Consider the following 18163-nt stretch of genomic DNA (forward strand, 5'->3'; position numbering starts at 1 on the left):
CAACACTTGCCATTGACAGCACTATAGAACTCCATAGTCACCGTCTTCCCCAAACAAAGGTGAAGTGCTTGACGTTTCCTGCCAGTCTGTGACCTATCCACTGTCTAGTGTTTCACCATCCACCGTCTCGGATCCACCGGTTCAACTATTCATTTATCTAAAGGACTAATCCCGTTCAGGTATCTATATTGAGCGTTAAACCTGAATGCCGCTCACCCTAAGAACAGGGGTATCTACCTCGTTGACCGTTGGACCGTTCCTCCCGCCATATCCCGAGCTAAGGGGCAATATACACATCATATCATGCTATATCATATCGATTAAAACGGGGCGTAGGATATTGGGGGGGGGGCAACAAAAGTACATACATACATACATATCTACTTACACCAAGCAATGCATGTCGCGCACGTACTCGTTCCCAGCTGTTTCGTGCGGAAACATTAGACCATGATGCCCTGGACACCTCCAAACCCATGAACCCAGTCCAATCGACCTACACATTTTAAACAGAACCCTTACAGTACGGAACATTTATCAGCGCTAACAACCTTGGTTATCATTTATTTTCCCCGACCCGTGTTAAGGTTTTGCAATTTCCTTTTCTTTGTTGCCAGCCGTCAGGGAAAGCGCCCGAAAACCATTGGAGACAACCTACTAGTCTATCCTAGTTCGATTGCTTGGATAGCCATGCCTTTGGGTTGGTCTGTATCACATGGAGATGAACTGTTCACCCTTTCTGGACAGCACATACATTTTGAGCAACTAAATCACTTGAGCCACCTGGCTGGCACGTTTACTTGGGAACTGAGGTCTAATTGATAACCATTGGCAGAGTAAAGGTATATTCCGTAGATTAGACATGTTTCATGAAAAAAAACCCCCCCCAATAATTTAAGCATACTTACGTGATTACAGCTTCAAATTAACTAACGCACCTATCTATCTAATTCCGACCAAACGATGGCCTCCAGCAACATTATTCGAAACTCCAGAACACTAATTCAGATACTATAGAATGTAATATCGACACGTGGTGGAATACTACACGAGAGACATAGCACAACTCACTAGCCAGCATCACCTGAGAATCTCAAAATAACATACACCATATCAGACAGACTAATTGTTCATTCAAAGGAATAGGGATGTCTGCCACGTTATCCATCCCTCGTTATTCCCGACTATACAAGTATTGTAACAGGCGAACTTCAACTCTACGACTGTGAAAAACACTCAAGAAGCAACAAACAAACAACTGTCGCACCTCTCTCGAACATACGAGAACAGAAAGCAACACACGGGGAATTTTCACTCGCCAGCCCCAGGCAACCCGAATGCTCTACTCCTACTTCCCGCCGAACTTATACCTGCTCGCGGGGATAGACCTGATTTCGAAGAATATGGGCTCTGCGATGCTATGGTGGTTTAGATGAAGTTAAGAGGTAGCAATGGATGTATGATAGGGTACGCCTTTCGTAGATAAATAGTATCGCGAGGCGAGAGATGAATATTTATTATCTGATGGGATAATGAGAAATGAAATACTAGTATAGAGTGAGTATAAATTTGGTTTATTAGTCGTTCTTAGTGATTACTGGAAGCTATGTATCTAGGCGGCTGCAGGGTATCATGATGTTTGCATAGGTTTGCGATATATATTTCTGCTACTATAGGTTAAAGAACCTAGTTGTTTATAAGCTATTCTACGTTTGGCTGATATTTGTGATTGGGTAGTGTCCTTTCCTTTTTTCTTCTTCTTTCGCCTTTTCGTATCATGGATATACAATTCCCCCCAGTTGTTCCGTCAGTGGAGTGTGAGTGTTGACCCTTCACGGATACAGAGTTTACGAAAGAATTATATAGATCAACGTGGCGGAAGCTGTTCCTATGTAGTATCGTCAATCTATGGTCTGCAAGACCTGAGGTATTCGTGATTCTATCACTATTAACATTGAGTCATAAATTATATATGATGAGACATGACCATCATTGGTAAACATAAACCATTCCGGCGCGATCCACGCTAACGACCATTCCATACGGAACCCGGAGTACTGCGACATCCTGGATGAAGTCCAAGTGACTCTTCAGGAGCTGTTGTTGCTGCAGGCTAATCACTGTGCTGCGTGGTAGTCTTCCAGCCGTTCCCTTTTTGTTGTTGTTCTTTCCACCCGAGCTGGTAGTAGCGGCAGTGGCATTAGAGTGAGGAAAGTGTTCGGAGGTCACCAGGAGGGATGGGCCCGGCTGAGACACTTCATAACGCGGCTTTCCGGCTGCTCCGTTTTCCGAAACAACGTCCAGTCCGCTAACGATCGAGGATAGTTCGGGTCGAGCCAAGTCCCAAAAACGAATTTTGCGGTCACACCCACCAGACACAATAAATCCGCAGCGAGTATTGCTATCCCGATTATCTTCAGGGGTGTCAAATCCAACGGCAAAAGCGCATATCCCCGCTGGTGTGCTGGAAGGAGACGGCCCTGAACCTTGCTCGATAGCTCCTGACATAGGTCCCTCTGTTGCGAACCGACTCAACATTCCTTCAGGCCGGTCACTATCAACGTGCCAAGCGTCGTACTCCTTAGAGATTAAGAGTGTCTGTTTTGCTTTGGTGTCGTCGCCGTTAGGTGCTACCCCAGGTGAGTCCGTTTGATACACTTCTCGGCAGCGGACTTTCTCAATATCCCAGACTGTAATCTCGTTGCCGTGGCTTCCGCTGCTCGACACACAGACCCACCGACCCCGTCCCTTAGTAGGGTGCACTTGAAGTCTATGAATGATGCTGGATCCAGGAAGGCCCCATGCCTTCAGCCTCACTCGAAAGCGAAGATCCCAAAGGTCAAGAATGCCATGTGTTGTGCCTATCAAAAGCCAGTTATGCTTCCGGTCGCAACAGAATGTAGTTGGCGTCCCATGGTGAACAGGGTTTTGAAGCGAAAAGACAGGAAGCATAGTTTTCATGTCCAAGGCCAGAATCCGGCATGTGTTCGTCGCAATTAGGAGTGTAGACTGTGCATCTACACGGAAGTGTTCCATCCAGACTGCGTATTCCACGGTCCCATCTTCGGCTGCTGGTAGTTGGTACTCGCGTACGAGTTGGAGTTTGCCGTATCGAATAGTCTCGTTGATGTTATTATAGTCAACCCTTACCGCGTGAATACTCCCATCAGTCGCACCGCTGATGAAAGTGTGTGTATTTTCAACAAAGGCCAATGATTTGATCTTAGCTTCGGTAGAGTGGCGGTAAGTTTGGCGGGACCTGGGCGTCAAATTCTTTTCAAGACGGCTTGTATCCCAGATTTTGACGGTGCCATCATCTGAGGCAGTGACAAAAAACGCGTGATCCGGCGCTACTACGACCCTATTCACCGGCCCACTATGCTCACCAAAGATGACAACTAGGCCACCAGTTGGTTTCCATATCTTGTTTGTCTCGTAACCGCTGGCTTTCTTGATTGCTCGCCTGGTGTCTATCTCCTTGACATAAGGACCAAGGTCAAAGAAGTCCGTAGGGTAGTTTTCCGCAAACACATTATCGAGTAACTTAAGGATGACAGGATTATGTCCTCCGTATGAGTGACTGGCATGATACTGTTGTGGCCCATTCTCGAGAGTTTTCACGTCATGGGCAGCGGACAATGGAGATGGCTGCGGCGTTCCCCGATGTGATGGAACATCGACTTTGCCAAATGCATTTGCAGAGCTCGTACTGGTTTCGGCGTAAGCTTTTGCGGACTCCCTACGATTGAGTAGGCTTATCGCACTGGGCTTCCTTTGTACGCCAGTGGCTAGATTTCTCACCACTGGGTTCTCGGCGTCAGTCGGCGTCGATGAACTTTCGTGCCCGGGGCTCTCTCTTCCCTCGGCAAGTCTTCGTTCGGTGTCTGAGCTAGGAGGTGATAAGGGCCCTGATCCTAGCGCGGCGCTTGGTGACGATGCCACTGGCGACGGGACAGGAGAGTTTTCTGCTGCTCGAAGGGTATCCAAGGTATCCTGCTTTGACGTAGTCAGGACAGGCCCTATGTCTCTCTGCAGTTGACTTCTTGAACGTGCATGCTTTCTACGAGAGCTAGGTCGACTATCAATCGTAGTTGAAGCATCGAGTAGAGCATCGGTGATAGTATGTGGTCTGCGCTCCCCAGCCTTGCCAGGCAGGTCCTTGGCCGATGGAGCTCTGCGTGGCTTCACATTTTGATTCTTGTCAAAGAAAACAGTCTGAGGAGTTACTCCATATTGCGTCAAAGCAATGACGTTGTTCAGGTCAGAGGTCCCATTTTCAGACTCTTTTACCTGACGCGCAGTGACTCTCCATATGTATTCTCTGAGCGCGACCAACTTGAGCTCATCGTCAGAACTCATCCCCATATTTTTTAGCCTAGACAACCACTGCTCATCTTCCTCATTCTTAGAGTACGAGCTTAGAGAGTAACTCGAGCTTCTCTGGCTTCTGGGAATGATACCTTCATTCGCACCAAGACTGAAAGTTCCCTCTAGATTTGCTGTTCTCCAAAATATACCCTTTTCAACCTTGGATGCCCATATAAAGGCTAACTCGTATACATTTCTCGGGATAGGCTTTTTAAGCGCGTCGAGTATATCGCCCTCTGAAAACCCTACAATGTTGACTTTAAGGAAAGGCCGAATAAGCGGTGTAAGAATAGAATACTTATCGGCCACTGATAGGAACTTGGCGGAGTTGGCCACGAATGTCACAGCTGCTTCGCGGATCCACACGTTAGGATGAATCAAGAAACGCACCGTGGTGTGAAGGAGATCCCAGGTGGTCGATCGTTGAACAAGTCCGAGATCGGCCATCGCGGCAAGCGAGCGGAGAACTCTTTCCACAACAAATTCCTCCGTATCAGCCATCGACTGTACCATTAATGGCAAAATGTACTGTTCCAAGCTTGTGCTCCCAACGTAAGCTGCAACACCCACAACAGCCTCAAAAAAGGCACATTTTAGTATCCAATCACGATCATTCAGATACGTATTTAGATGGCTTAAAATAACCTCATTAGTCTTGAGATTGCCGAAAAAGACGCAGAGGCTGGAGACAGATCCAAGGAACGCGCGTCGAACTGACGCATCGCTGTCGGTCAAAAGAGCTTTGGTGTGGGCTTCAAAGTATTCCAGAAGATCGACCCTTGCCACATCGTAAAGATTGTGATAGGTGGCGTCTTCGGTCCACCTGAGTTCAGAGCCCGCTGGTATCAAAGCTGGCAGGCGTGTATCTGTGCGTAGCGCCTGTATCATATCCAAAAACCTGAGGGATGATTGCGCTAGCGATGCTATGCACGATGCATACGCGGCGCGTACCAGCGGGCTTGGGTCTGAATTGGAACTAGAAACAAATGGCTGCAGCCTTGGAAAAATATACTCCGAAAATAGATAAGCATTCACGGGAGACACAACATGGACCATTTCCAGTAGTTGTGCAAGTGAGCGTATGGCAGCAACCCTCACAGAGTCAGAGCGATCATTAAGAAGAATCATAATGTAAGGGAGGATGCGGTCCAATTTTGCCTCATCGGACAATCTCTCAGCAAAGGCAAGAAGGATATCGCAGGCTTTGACTCGGGAAGACGCTTTCGATGTGTTGCGTAAACTAGATACAATGAGTGTTAAAAAAATGAGAACACCATCGTCTGTCTGTGACTGAGATTTGGACCCTTGATGGCCATACTGGGGCAAATCAAGCTGGACAGGGAAAGTATTGCCAGTAAGCCTCAAGGAAGTGCGACTAGAGCCATCCTTCAAATTCTTGGTTGATGCACCGAGGAAATAAGAAATCTTATCGAAGTCAAGGTAGACCCTGTCTATTCTGTCATCGGCCTCTCCTCTGTTGGCAGATTCAGCTTCAACTTGTGTTCTACCCGAGGAGGGGTCTGTCATGAGAGACATATATTGATGGAGGAAACTATAAAAGTACTCCGGGAAGGCTTTGTTTTTCCAAAAGTTCAGGTATTCTTCTGCAGAATATCTTGATTCTGGGTCGATCTGAATCATGTGAAGAATCAATGCTCGAATTTCCGGATCCTCGATCTTGGCCAGCTGGCCATGTTCCGGACTGTATTCACCTTTTCGATATTTGTACATTTGGCTCAAGGTAAATATGGGCGACTCTAAAAACAATTCTGCAATTACACAGCCGGCACTGAAAATATCCATGGCCCAGTTAACTTGCTCAGATTCTCGTTTCTCACCAGCTTCTAGAAATCTTTCAGGTGCCAAGTAGCAGGTTCGTCGCCCTGAGGTGTCGAAGTAGAAGTGAAAGTCTGCAGGATTGTCTTCCGGAAGGAATGTTAATTTGAAAGATGACGAGAAATCTGACAAATAGAGCCAATTCCATGATGTGACCAAGACATTCTCCGTTTTGATGTCACCATGGAAGACATCGAGCGCATGGCAATCTCGCAATGCGCACAAAAGCTGGAATGCAATCCATTTCTTCTCAATATCCTCTGGGAAAGGCCGCGTACTACGCCGGTTAGAGAAAGTCCATGGGCTGGAGGTTCAGCACATACCTCATCCGGTCATAAAGCGAGCTGTGGATGTATTGACGGACTAAGTAACCGCCAGTACTAGTTTCAAGGATTCGTTGATAACCTAAGGCATTGGGAACATCCGAAAGCAGCTTGCGCTCCCCTACCCTGATAAGTTAGAGCGCCTTGGGCGCATGTTGGCACACGGCATATAAATAAAAACGTACGAATTATAGCTTTGACATATGGCTCTAGCTCCATGCTAGGAAAAGGCTTCATTATTACCTTAACAAAAACGAGGCCATTTTGCTGCCTTGCCCGGATGCTCTTCATAAATCTCCCACCACCCATCGACTTCTCATATGTTAAGTCGGACAGCTCGGGGATATCAATCCCGGCCGAACCCGCTGAAAGGGTTGTAAGTGAATAACCTTGGCCCATGTTGAGGTTCCTTCATCTCAGGGGCCTTTGAAAACAATGTAGCTCATCAACGCAAAGATAAGGGAAGCGTCTGTGTAATATACAGAGCAAATCTACGATTCCGCTTTGACAGAAAAACGAGTAGTTGGTAGTCATACCTTGCAAAGGTGAAGTTGACGCGTTGAAAGGTGTCGTCGTTGGGTGATGTACATGTCACATGATACGGGCGGTGTAATGTGCTCCGTAAACTGTACGTATTCCGTATTGACACGAGGGACTCTACGCGGTCCTGATGATAATCTTTATGGAGCAAGAAGCGCGTTTAGGCAAAAATAAAGATGAAAATAAATTGGATAAAGGGAAGAATGATTTGAGAAGTGCCTTGCAGATACACGGCGTTCGATAAGATGCGTTTACTTATTGCTAAAGGATAAGTAATAAAAAAAAATGTCTCATGAGTTATACCTTTTCACCTGGTAAAGCTCCGTAAAATTGTATGTGAACAGCCGTCAATTTTTCAGGAGATAGGTGAGGTACAGATTGTGTCGATAGACGCAATGGTGTACCGTACAAAGAAGAAAGCTTGTTTAACTATCAGGCTCAAGAATACTACCTTATCCAATCAGACGACATGATTTAGTACAGCTGGTCCCGTCTTACCGATAGCCGTCAAACCATTATGGAGTTATATTACTTCACCGTTTATCCTGCTCTGTAAAACTCCACCTTTCGTGCCCCTCGGTGACCTATGATACCTGCAAGGTGTTTATCCCGAGTTATGTGTGTGTGAAGATTGGGTCAAAGGACTTCTTGGGCTCAGGCTATTTAGTTTACCCCGTAAAGAACTTCGTCGTCAATCTACGCCAAGGCCATCGTCCACTTTATCGAAGGTACGGTACAGAATCGGTCAAGAAGCGCCACGTCCAGTCACGACCACGACTATGTTTCCAGTGATGAATTTGCTAATCATTACCAGGGTTCTCGATCGTAAAGCCGACACTACGGCTGACCGACCTTGCCATCGATCTGAGGGCGACTTCTGGATAGCCGATGACCACTATGCCTTCAATTAATCAGGATTGTTCTACGTCGTCAATAGGGCCCCAAGGAAATGATCATCCCGACGTTCCGATTATTGACGATGACGAACCGTTAGTTGACGTAGTCCGAAAGCTATATAAGTATTTTTCGCTCTCACTATATTGTTGGAAAATGGCCCTGACATGCTCTTGTCTAGTTATTTGACGTTGACTATATCTGATGTCTCATATACATTTGAACAGATCGGGTCTACTTCTCACGGCTATAGTCTCAGGTTGCTAATCCATTCTTTAGTGGAAAGCTCACATAACACATATATAATTCCTGCATTAATGTAAGCTTAGTTTGATATATTTACGCCTTTTCCTTAGCAGAGGAGTTTGAACTGACTTGTCTTAGGATCCTGAAGTGGCAATTTGATAATGCTGCTGACTATGATTGGGGCGTAAGTGAAAGTCGAGGATACGCTTGTGAATATGTCGCCTGGCAGATTGTCTGTCATCTTAATCAGCGGGAAACTCTTGAATACCTGCTTGAGGAACTCACATGGCCCACACAGAAGGCTATCAACCTTCCTCAAGCGGAAATGGGTGCTTCCGGGTATTCCTCTGCCGCTACTACTAATCACAGGACATTAGAAGAGGATGAGAGAGCACCCTTGTTGCTGAGCTCGTCCTCATCTTTGTATCGTTTCTTTGGCGGCACGAGGCGTCTAGGTAGCTCACTTGAGGATGATAATCGAGGATCCCACGATTTTACACATGATGCGTATGAACTGGAGAAGTTCTCCCTGTTTTTTGGGCTGAATGCTCTAGAGATTGCAACTATTGCCCACGCAAAGAAATTTCTCAGCCAAAAAGTGGTACAGAGAGTCATTGACTATATCTGGAAGGGAGAAATTGTTTTCTGGGATACCTTGAGTGTGCACTCGACAAAGAGGCCACACTTCTTCAATAAAAGGTAATATGACCACTGCTTCCCAAGCTCCTACCGATTGCTGAAGTGCAGTTGTGTTACAGGACAGCGGATCCTTATTCTCGGTTACGGGTTCCAGTATATCGCAAAGCGTTTGAAGCGGCTTTCTTTGTCTCTTTCTTATTCCTATACTATGCGGTCCTAGTTGAACGAAAGTCGACGGGTATAGGAATCTTTGAAACGCTGATGTATTTCTGGATCGCTGCCTTCGCTTATGATGAAGTAAGCGGAATGGCAGATGCGGGGATGCTTTTCTATCAGATGGACTTCTGGAAGCTATGGAATATGGGAATCATAGGCACCGGGCTTGCCTTTGTCATTTCAAGTGAGTCATTATCTCCTGTGAATCTGCCTTACCATTAGTTCAGCTCTTTCAGCTGGACTAGGATCCTGTGCCATCGGGGTGAGCGAACCCTAGCTTTGCCCCGTTCTATGTGCTGAAGCAGAAAATTGTCTAGGGATCATTGGGTTGGCCGAAGATAGCGAGTACATTACAGACTTGTCATTTGATATACTTTCATTAGAGGCATTATTCCTAGTTCCAAGGCAAGTTTCACCTGCTGTTACTAAGTTTCAAGTCCATGTTTACGATCTGACGGTGGCAAACAGGATATGCTCACTTGTCAGCCTCAATTCCTATTTTGGGAGTCTTGTACGTCGGGCCCGCCGACCCTGCATTAAATAAACGCATACCATTGAATGGGCTGACAAGTATCGTGCATAGATACCTGTTTTGAAGGAGATGGTACTACGCCCGGGGCTAGTGTGATGACGAAGAAGCTGATAAGACTGATCGCTTGGGTCTAGACAAAGTCGTTTTTCCGGTTTATGCCCGTTGTAGTTGTCCTATACATTGGTATGTGGCGCTGAGGCACGCTAGAGGAAGGTACTCGTAGTCTCATATGATGACATTGTGGCGCTGCAGGGTTCTTGACGACGTTCACCATGCTTGCCCGTGACCGACTTTCTCTCAGGCAAATGTCCTGGATTTTGGTGAAAGTTTTCTTTGGGTATTGCGGTGAGACCCCTGTTGTTGAACTGCTCCTACTAACAACGCGAGGCAGATCGAACGTCTTAGGCTTTGTGCGTTGTATTCCGTTGGCGTAGAAGTGTTCTTCATACTAATGGTGGCTGAAATGATTGGATATTAGGACATCGCTCACGAAGTAAGTACAATGCGCTAAGCAGCTGTCATGCAGCCCAAATCAAAATTGCAAGGGGGTTTGAAAAATCGGTTGGCCATGGCGTTAAGTTGACTGATGCGCTAATTCTTAGATTTCCCCGATCTTCGGCTACGGTTTGATGTGAGTTTCCCCTTCAGTACGAAATATACTGCGCCACATGTACCTTTCGTGACCTTGGCCGCATACTCTTTCGATCACGTTCGACATTTGGAGAGACTTTCGAGATAGTATGGCGCTATCTAATTCAGTGCCGCCATCTTTCCACTATCTATCTCTCCCATGTTCCATTAATTTCCCTTTTCTTTTCTTCTTTTTTTCTTTTTTTCAGCCTTGCGTATTATTGTACCTGCCGCTTTGGGCCGTACGCCGATAACCCCACGATACTTGGCATGAAAAGTCTGGTTACATCAGAAGAAGAACATGCAAGCTGATATGTGCAATTCACAGGCTAATTTTTGTCTCGATGACGAACCTTTTACTGATCTCTTCTTTGGTCAGTCTCATGAGCATGAGTCTGGAAGGGGTATGTTCAACCCACGATCTAGTGTGGGGCATCCCAACCTGATTCGCCCAAGAATGCTAATTTGTCTACCCGACATTCTATCTAATGTAGGTTATGGCTCACGCTCGCGAAGAATATCTTTTTCAGTTAGTTTTACTGGTCTCTATTTTCTCGCTATTGAGCTCCGCTGATGTGGAGGACCAGATTATCTATTTACGTGTTGGAAAGCAGTAATTCCCGAAGACTAACCTATTTCATGCCACCATTGGTTAGTAACTGCAAGGGTGTTATGGTTCATCCATGCCGCTAACCACGGAACCTTGATACACAGAACCTCATCCCTCTGCTTTGTATCCGCCCGTTGAGGCTCTTTCTGCCTGCGGAGCATATCCGCCGGGTGCGCATCGTTTTGCTCAGAGCAACACACCTTCCCTTTGTTGCACTCATCTGGGCCTATGAATCTAGTCGCCGCTATGTCTCGCGGCGAAATACTAGTAGTCAATGGCCCCCGACAGCCACAGCACGGGGAAGCGGTCGCCCCGTGTCATCAATTCAGACGGGCTTAGCTTTCTCCACAGCTGATGCTCGTTCTTTAAGTTCCGGTAGGGCCAGAAAACAACCTAACCCAGAGCAGTATATTGGGGTGCGTGGACGAAACGCGGGCCCGGCCGAAAGTGTTGACCTCGCAGATATGATCGACGAGGTGGAACGGTTGCGCACTCAAGTGGAGCGAGTGGCAGCCACAGTCACCCTTCACCACCGAGTTCAATAATGAACGTTAGGGGAGAAAGACTGGGGCTAAATGTGGACTACATACAAGGCAAGACGACGGACCACTGCCATATACACACGCACTGCTGCTCGCCTAAAAGGTTAGCGCGAAGACCGGTCACTTTACTAGTTCCAAATCGGGAATAATTCAGAGTAGATTGTTATTGAGCAATCATCTATGTTATGTGTTTTCAATTTTTATTTTCTTATTTCATATTTTTATCTTCCAAATTTCTATTTTATTTTGATCATTGGCTAGTATTTCATCCAGTTTTTAATGATTTTGGAGGGGGGGCGTATGGAATAATTGGCAACCTACTTTTTCTAATGATGTATTATTAGGATGGATGGTATTGATTTTGTCTCAGCTCGTATGATCTTCAACAACGTCCATATTATTTGCATGACCGGATGAAACTTATAACAGGAAAAGGTTAGTGGCATCTAACATGGACCTCCCTACTCACGGATCAAAAGGGTTTCATGCTGATCGTCAACAGAAAATGACAAATTTCAGAGAAAAGTAAACAAAAACATGAATGATCTCTTTTTTCTATAAAAAAAAAAAAAAAAAAAAAAAAAAAAAAATGCACCAAACAGAACAGGACGATAGCCGAGGACACCTACATAGAAGAACAACTGATTCATGATGAAAACCAGGACGAGCCTGCAGAGATATGATGATTTGCTGGCCCCATCAAGGGTCGGGTGGACGGAGAGCCCCTCTTGCCTAAACAGGAGGCTCCATCATTCTCACCATTTCCTTTCCATCCTCCATAACAGACTGCGTTAGTCTCCTACCCCTCTCTCCCCTTTTTCCTCGGATTATGCGGCTGTGTTTACCAATCAGACTGGGAGACACGCACTGCTATTTTGCCAAGCAAGGTTACCAGACTGTCGGGTCGTCACTAAACCTCTTTGATGAAAGAGCAATGGGTGAAGTGTGCGCTGGTGTTTGACTGGCCAGCGGTGATCAGAGAGTGTTCAGCGGTCCCATACGTGCCATACGTTCCATTAGTACTCATACATACATGCTACTGTGGTAGTGGTGGTGCCTTCGTTTCTCAGCGCTGGTTGTCATGAACTGATGCGGTCTTTTTCTTGCTTTCGATCTAAACGAACAGAACCCACTCACTCACAAACATCCCCATCGAGACGAGCCTTCTCTCGTTGCTATCCTACATGACACGACACTACTCTACACCCCTGTCTCCCACTCCCCGCTAGCTACTTTTTTTTTTTTTTTTTTTCTCCTCTATTTCCCTTCCAATTTTGCCTGGAGCCTACTCGGGCAAACCCACTAACCCTGGCCACAATGGCGGCTCCTCCAATTGTTAATCAAAAACAATGCCTAACACTGTCTTGCCCAACCCTACGGCAATGACTGATACTTTGGCCTGATCACACTTTTTCGGCGCTAAGGAATTGTGCATGACTTGGGATTATCGCGCCTATCTCAATGTTGCAGACATGGGCTGCAGACAACCCGGTCCGGCCCTTTCCCACAGCTAGACTTCCCACACCCCTACACCCTTCTTCCCTTCTTCTGTGGCTCTTATTCACCGCATCCATGCACATCCAGTCCGTCGAATCTGCCTTGGCTGACCAGGCGTCAAGGTCACTGCTTGACGGCCCTTCATCGTGTCATTGCGGCGGACACTCCCCTCCAATTATCATATGGCTCAGTTGATCGAGATCGCCATCAGCCACAGTCTATGCCTGTTCCTGACCTCACCTATCAGTAGAAATGCTACTGAGTCACCAATACTTATATAGATGAATTTTATCCCCCTCCCTTCTTTCGTGTTTCGAATCAAATATAGAGCCTTCGAACCCGCGAGCTACCCACTTGTTAGGTAGAAGTCTAACGAGCGTGAGGATAGCACAATTGTGTTTTGGCGCTACTACCTCCAACATTCGCTTCATTCTTCCCTGTATTACTCTACTCTCTTTGTTGTTGTTCTTCTTGATTAAACACAGTTGTGGATCTTGAGAATGGAGCAGGCTCCTACATCGTTTTCTTCGCCCTCGCCCTTCGTTCGATCGCCACCGGAAAATCACATAATGCTGGAAGATACTTCTGCTTATTCATCGCCTATGTGCTCTGTTTCGAGCTATCCAAGAAACTCGCAGTCGACTACTGGCTTGGGAATCTCCCATTGTGAGATGGAAGACCCATCCAGTCAGCTAAGGCTGTTTCCACCCGACACATACCCATCGCCGGTAACCGAATGGCCGAATCAGATGATCCCTCCCGAATCCCTTCTCGAGACGACGCTGGACGTCGGTCATTTCTCTCCAGGACCATGCTACGAGCCATTTGGTGCTCACTCTGATGTTTCTGTCTCGCCCCTTACCTATTACAGCCCGCAAACTCTGAACGCCCCATCTAGCTATGGCTCTGCTATGGATTTCGCCAGAAATTCTGGCACTTTGAGTGCCCCCTCCTCTCACTTTTGGCCGAATACCCCCCAATCCGACGCTGCTAGCTCCGAGATCCAGTCACAAGTTAAGGAAGAACCTGACGACAGTTGGGAGCAAAACCTTTTGACAGAGGTCAGTGATACTACGGTAATTGGCTCGGTTTCACAAATGCCTCACACAGTGAGCAACGATGCTTATTCAAAATCTCAACACTTTGCCGATAACGGTAATGATACTTTTGTCGAATTAAACCCAGGTCTGGGTCGTCAGAGGGATGAGGGCCGAAAGCCTACAGCACGAAAAATGCCCGTTGAAGTAGTCTTTCAATTGACGAAAAGCGATAGCGAACTCCCCGATGAGCGGTGCAAGATACTATCTGCAAGTGGTCTTGAATGCACCATCTGCGGTACCCGGTTCACTCGACGTTCTAACTGTCGCGAACATGTGAAGAGACATGACCCAAGCCTCAGAAAGTCGTACCACTGCGAGTTCTGCGAAAAGCCATTCGGAAGAAAGACTGACCTTCGGCGACATGTAGATAGTGTGAGTTGAATCGCGGTTTCCTCATAAATACATAGCTGATAAAAACGCAGATCCATCATGGAATCCGAAAATTTGGTTGTGAGGATTGTGGCAAACGGTTCGGTCGACGGGATACACTCTCGAGGTAAACAAGCAAATCTACCGTAGTGTATATGTGTATACAAGCTAATACGGTTTGATATGATAGACACAAGGCAGACGGTTGCCCCCGAAGACCACGAGGCACGGATGTCTCCAGAAAGGTCGAAGCGTCTCAGCACCTCTCTGGACTCCCTCCCAAAGATCCCCACGGCAGAAACAAACGACAGCAGTCCTTACCGAAAAAATAGCTGTATGTCTGGCACAGTGATCGAGAACAATCAAGATACATGGTGAGCCATTACTGCGTTGATCGCGGATATGGTAGTTACTGTTATACGCATGACTTCTCAGTTCAGTAATGAATGATGTACATTTGTCTGGGACATAATGAATGCTCTTGTGGATGAGGTGGCTATCTGCATTGTTTTATGAAATTCTTTTGCATAAAGTATTTTGGATAATGTTGTTCGAGTTTGGAATTGTCATTACTTTGTCTTTTTCCTTCTTTCCTTTTTTCCTTTTTTTTTTCTTCCCCCCTTTTGTTGTCATTAGAACCAGTACAGCATCTGGAAGCGTTAGAAATGAGTATCATCGCATGGCTGGCTCATGCCTGAACACATGGATATGAACGACCTAATACTCCAAAGCCTTGTTAATTATGAATTTGACTACTTTTTCTTTTTGGATTTTCGGCCCTGTTTCACTAACCGGAAAAACTAGGATTCAACGGGATACTCACGTCGGCTAAGCTGTTCTGTGCACGAGCCGACGGCTCTGGAACCATATAGACGCCAACGACAACACTAGGCAGGTCTCCGGGGCCACAAAGTCGCGAAACTCAAATAGCGTTACTGGTCACCTTCTCTGAAAGCTCATTTGTCGAGTTCATGCGATGGTCAAGCTAATGAGACCTAGTATCTTACCACGGAAGCTTCCCCGTACGCGACCCGGGCGATCACTAAAGGATTCACCAAACTGCTCAGTGCTCACTACTACCTCGCATGAAATATAAGGCGGCCGAAGAGAGACAATGTACGGAGTACGCCGCGTGGAGTAAAACTCGCAGCTCCGTCCGTGCCGGAGAACCCGAGGAATCTGAATCCGTCATTTTTATATATATGTCGATATATGCTTGTCATGATTACTATTATCACAATAGCAGAGCCTTATGATGAGATCAGGCTTGTGGCGAGTCAATCTGCGCTGCTCTGGCCATTTCTCGCTAAGCGAGTCTGGCCGTTTGAAGCTCGGAGCCGACAATGCGCCTTAAAAGTAGAACAGGTCTCTGGAACGGCTACGGGCGGATTAATTTCTGGAAGAACAGCCCTAAATCTTTAGTTTCAAACAAGCGCGTCTCCAAGCAACGCCGTTAAGTGGCTACGGCTATAGCGTCTAACCTGCCTCGGAAATTTTGGGAGCCAGGGCCAGGTTTCCTATAAGTTCCATTATGCCATTAACTGGGTTGTAAAAAACGTGTGGACTAGATCATTACCTGGATTGGCTATGGACTTCTTAAGATTGAACCAAACATAGTTACTACTTAGCTGAGGTACTAGTCGATAGACATACCTAGGTAACTACTAGTATAACTACAGACTTCTTGAATAGGAAAGAGTAAAAGAAGGCCCGGGGGCCGAGGAAAGAATTTGTCATCCCGTGCTTGGAGGTTGGGGTTCCGGACACTTAGTCATTATGTCCTCAACCTGATAAATCAACCATCTGGCTCAATTTAATCTCGACATTTTGCTTTGTTTGTATTCAGTCCAAAGCTAACATTAAACAAAGAATAACTGAATTTTGCGTGAAGAGACTCTGGAGCAACTCCGATTACTTGATAAGGGCAGGTACCTACTGTATTTCTGTTTCTTTACCTAGTAATAACCTAGTATCATCCTCATAGTGAGTCATCTCGACTCGCAATATAACTCCAGAAACGGGAAGTTTCTGGGATTGTAACCGGGGTCTACTTATTATTCTAGATCAACATGGATTGATCTGGTTAGCATCCTTGTAGGCTATCATGTGAGGTTCTGGCTAGAGGGACATGTGTACATATGTGCATACTCGGCATCTCCAGCCTTATCTCCCCCTTGGGCGATGTACACGCTAGACCAAGCAAGGCACGATATGCCAAGATCGAATCCCATCCATATCCTATGCGTCGTGGTTGGCTTAACAATCCTTGCTCCTATTGCCACCACAGGTCATGTGGAATTATGCTTACAGAGGCTCTACAACAAGGGATACAGTTCAGTGTGCGAATCTGTCTCAGTTCAGCTGGGGCTGCCGAGGGAGTGTACACTAATCCCAGCCAAGGTACTTCTGGAATGCACAGGCAGCCTGGAGACTTTGGGCCATTTTCAAACCAACATAAGCATAACACTAACTATTAAGCACAAGCATATATCAGGGACGGCCAATTTCACACATTAAGAATTTCACATCCTCCCGGCCTTTGCTGGTCTGCTACACCAATAAGTACGCAGGCAGTATCCCTGTACAGCTGAGTGTCAACTGACTGAGAAGTACACTATAGCCAAAGTATGCGAGGGACTCCAAAAGTATATCGTTACGAAATTGACGAGTCGCCGATTCCCAAACTCTAATGTCACGAGTGATAGAACCCAGGCTTCTAAGACATAACTCAGATCGCCATGTTACCAAGAGAGTGCTGTCGATCTTCGGTATCTCCATTGTTTTCATTCTATACATTGCATACCTCTATCAGGACTGGGCCCGATCTGCACTACTTCATCCCTGCTGTATTTCCGTCTTCAGGGACATCGGAGATCTCGTTGCGAATGCTATTGATTGTTGCCGCGATAGAAAGCATGTATGTCCGGATTTTATCACCGGTTCACCCTTTACGCAATTATCTTTCATCCGTTGGCCATGTTAGAGAACTGTAGCTGGTTTATTATCTGATAGGAGTGACAAGGGAAATACCGAGCTCCGTCCATTCGCTGCTGGCTAATAGGAGTCGCGGCTTCACAAGGCTAGCTAGGACTGGCACGACCAACATCTGCCTTGTATATGTTAGCCTTCGTTTGACATGCAGTGCTCAATGGATTTGGATATTGACCGCTAGGGCCGACCAACTCCAGCGGAACTATAAGCCACCCGTATACTAAATTGAGAAGATGGCTGCAGCTGACGTCCCATAATCTTCTATATGCGGGGCACTATCCATGGCATCTCACCACCTCACATATGTACAGAATGATGTGTCATTTCAGCTGCACTACAGTATGTAGCCCAAGTAATGCACCGTTTGGACATATCGAGGGTACCGATGAGTACTATGAGACGCTTACATTGAATTCTATCTTTATGCGTGCTACTATATCTAGTAGCCATCGTAGATCTACGATAGTCGCAGTCTATATCCGGTAAATGGAAGCGCTCATAACGGTAGCCTTGTCTCATATAGGAAGCACGCCCAGCAAGGTTCGAATGTTCTCGACATGTTCTGCATCAAGCTACTTCTTCCGGCCGAGCGATGATTGATATGACCAAAAAAATGGAACATGGAGAATGAGCAGCCAGCCTAAAGTGGGTGACACTATGCTCTGTATGACACGTTTTCTGCAATGAATTACGTGGGGGCTTGCAGGGAACTTCCAAGTAGGTAGTGGTAGGTTCAGATTGCCTGTATAGCCATCGCGATTCGCTACTACTAGGTAGAGAGTCCAATAGCGGGTGTTCCAGATCCTCCACTAATTTTGCTGTGATACACC

At 46.4% G+C, this 18163-nt stretch overlaps 3 protein-coding genes across 3 annotated transcripts; 2 read left to right on the forward strand and 1 right to left on the reverse strand.

Moving 5' to 3' along the window:
- Nucleotides 1-1911: 1911 nt before the first annotated feature.
- BDV37DRAFT_235685 (ubiquitin-binding serine/threonine protein kinase VPS15) lies at nt 1912-7037 on the reverse strand. The gene is made up of 3 exons (XM_032080534.1): nt 6713-7037; nt 6528-6648; nt 1912-6481 (listed from the first exon to the last, which is right to left on the reverse strand). The coding sequence occupies exons 1-3, from the start codon at nt 6924-6926 to the stop codon at nt 1990-1992; spliced, it is 4827 nt and encodes a 1608-aa protein (XP_031947409.1). The 5' UTR covers nt 6927-7037; the 3' UTR covers nt 1912-1989.
- Nucleotides 7038-7546: 509 nt separating this feature from the next.
- Nucleotides 7547-11677, forward strand: BDV37DRAFT_235690 (uncharacterized protein). The gene is made up of 17 exons (XM_032080535.1): nt 7547-7795; nt 7882-8086; nt 8143-8280; nt 8346-8906; nt 8966-9246; nt 9380-9467; nt 9531-9573; nt 9646-9666; nt 9729-9777; nt 9847-9931; nt 9986-10004; nt 10073-10087; nt 10197-10225; nt 10553-10628; nt 10719-10753; nt 10812-10875; nt 10939-11677. The coding sequence occupies exons 2-17, from the start codon at nt 7956-7958 to the stop codon at nt 11377-11379; spliced, it is 2076 nt and encodes a 691-aa protein (XP_031947410.1). The 5' UTR covers nt 7547-7795; nt 7882-7955; the 3' UTR covers nt 11380-11677.
- Nucleotides 11678-12637: 960 nt separating this feature from the next.
- Nucleotides 12638-15056, forward strand: BDV37DRAFT_235693 (putative C2H2 finger domain protein (Ezf)). The gene is made up of 3 exons (XM_032080536.1): nt 12638-14345; nt 14396-14469; nt 14533-15056. The coding sequence occupies exons 1-3, from the start codon at nt 13374-13376 to the stop codon at nt 14672-14674; spliced, it is 1188 nt and encodes a 395-aa protein (XP_031947411.1). The 5' UTR covers nt 12638-13373; the 3' UTR covers nt 14675-15056.
- Nucleotides 15057-18163: the final 3107 nt, after the last annotated feature.

Source organism: Aspergillus pseudonomiae (assembly GCF_009193645.1).
Source record: "Aspergillus pseudonomiae strain CBS 119388 unplaced genomic scaffold BDV37scaffold_1, whole genome shotgun sequence".
Lineage (NCBI taxonomy): Eukaryota > Fungi > Ascomycota > Eurotiomycetes > Eurotiales > Aspergillaceae > Aspergillus > Aspergillus pseudonomiae.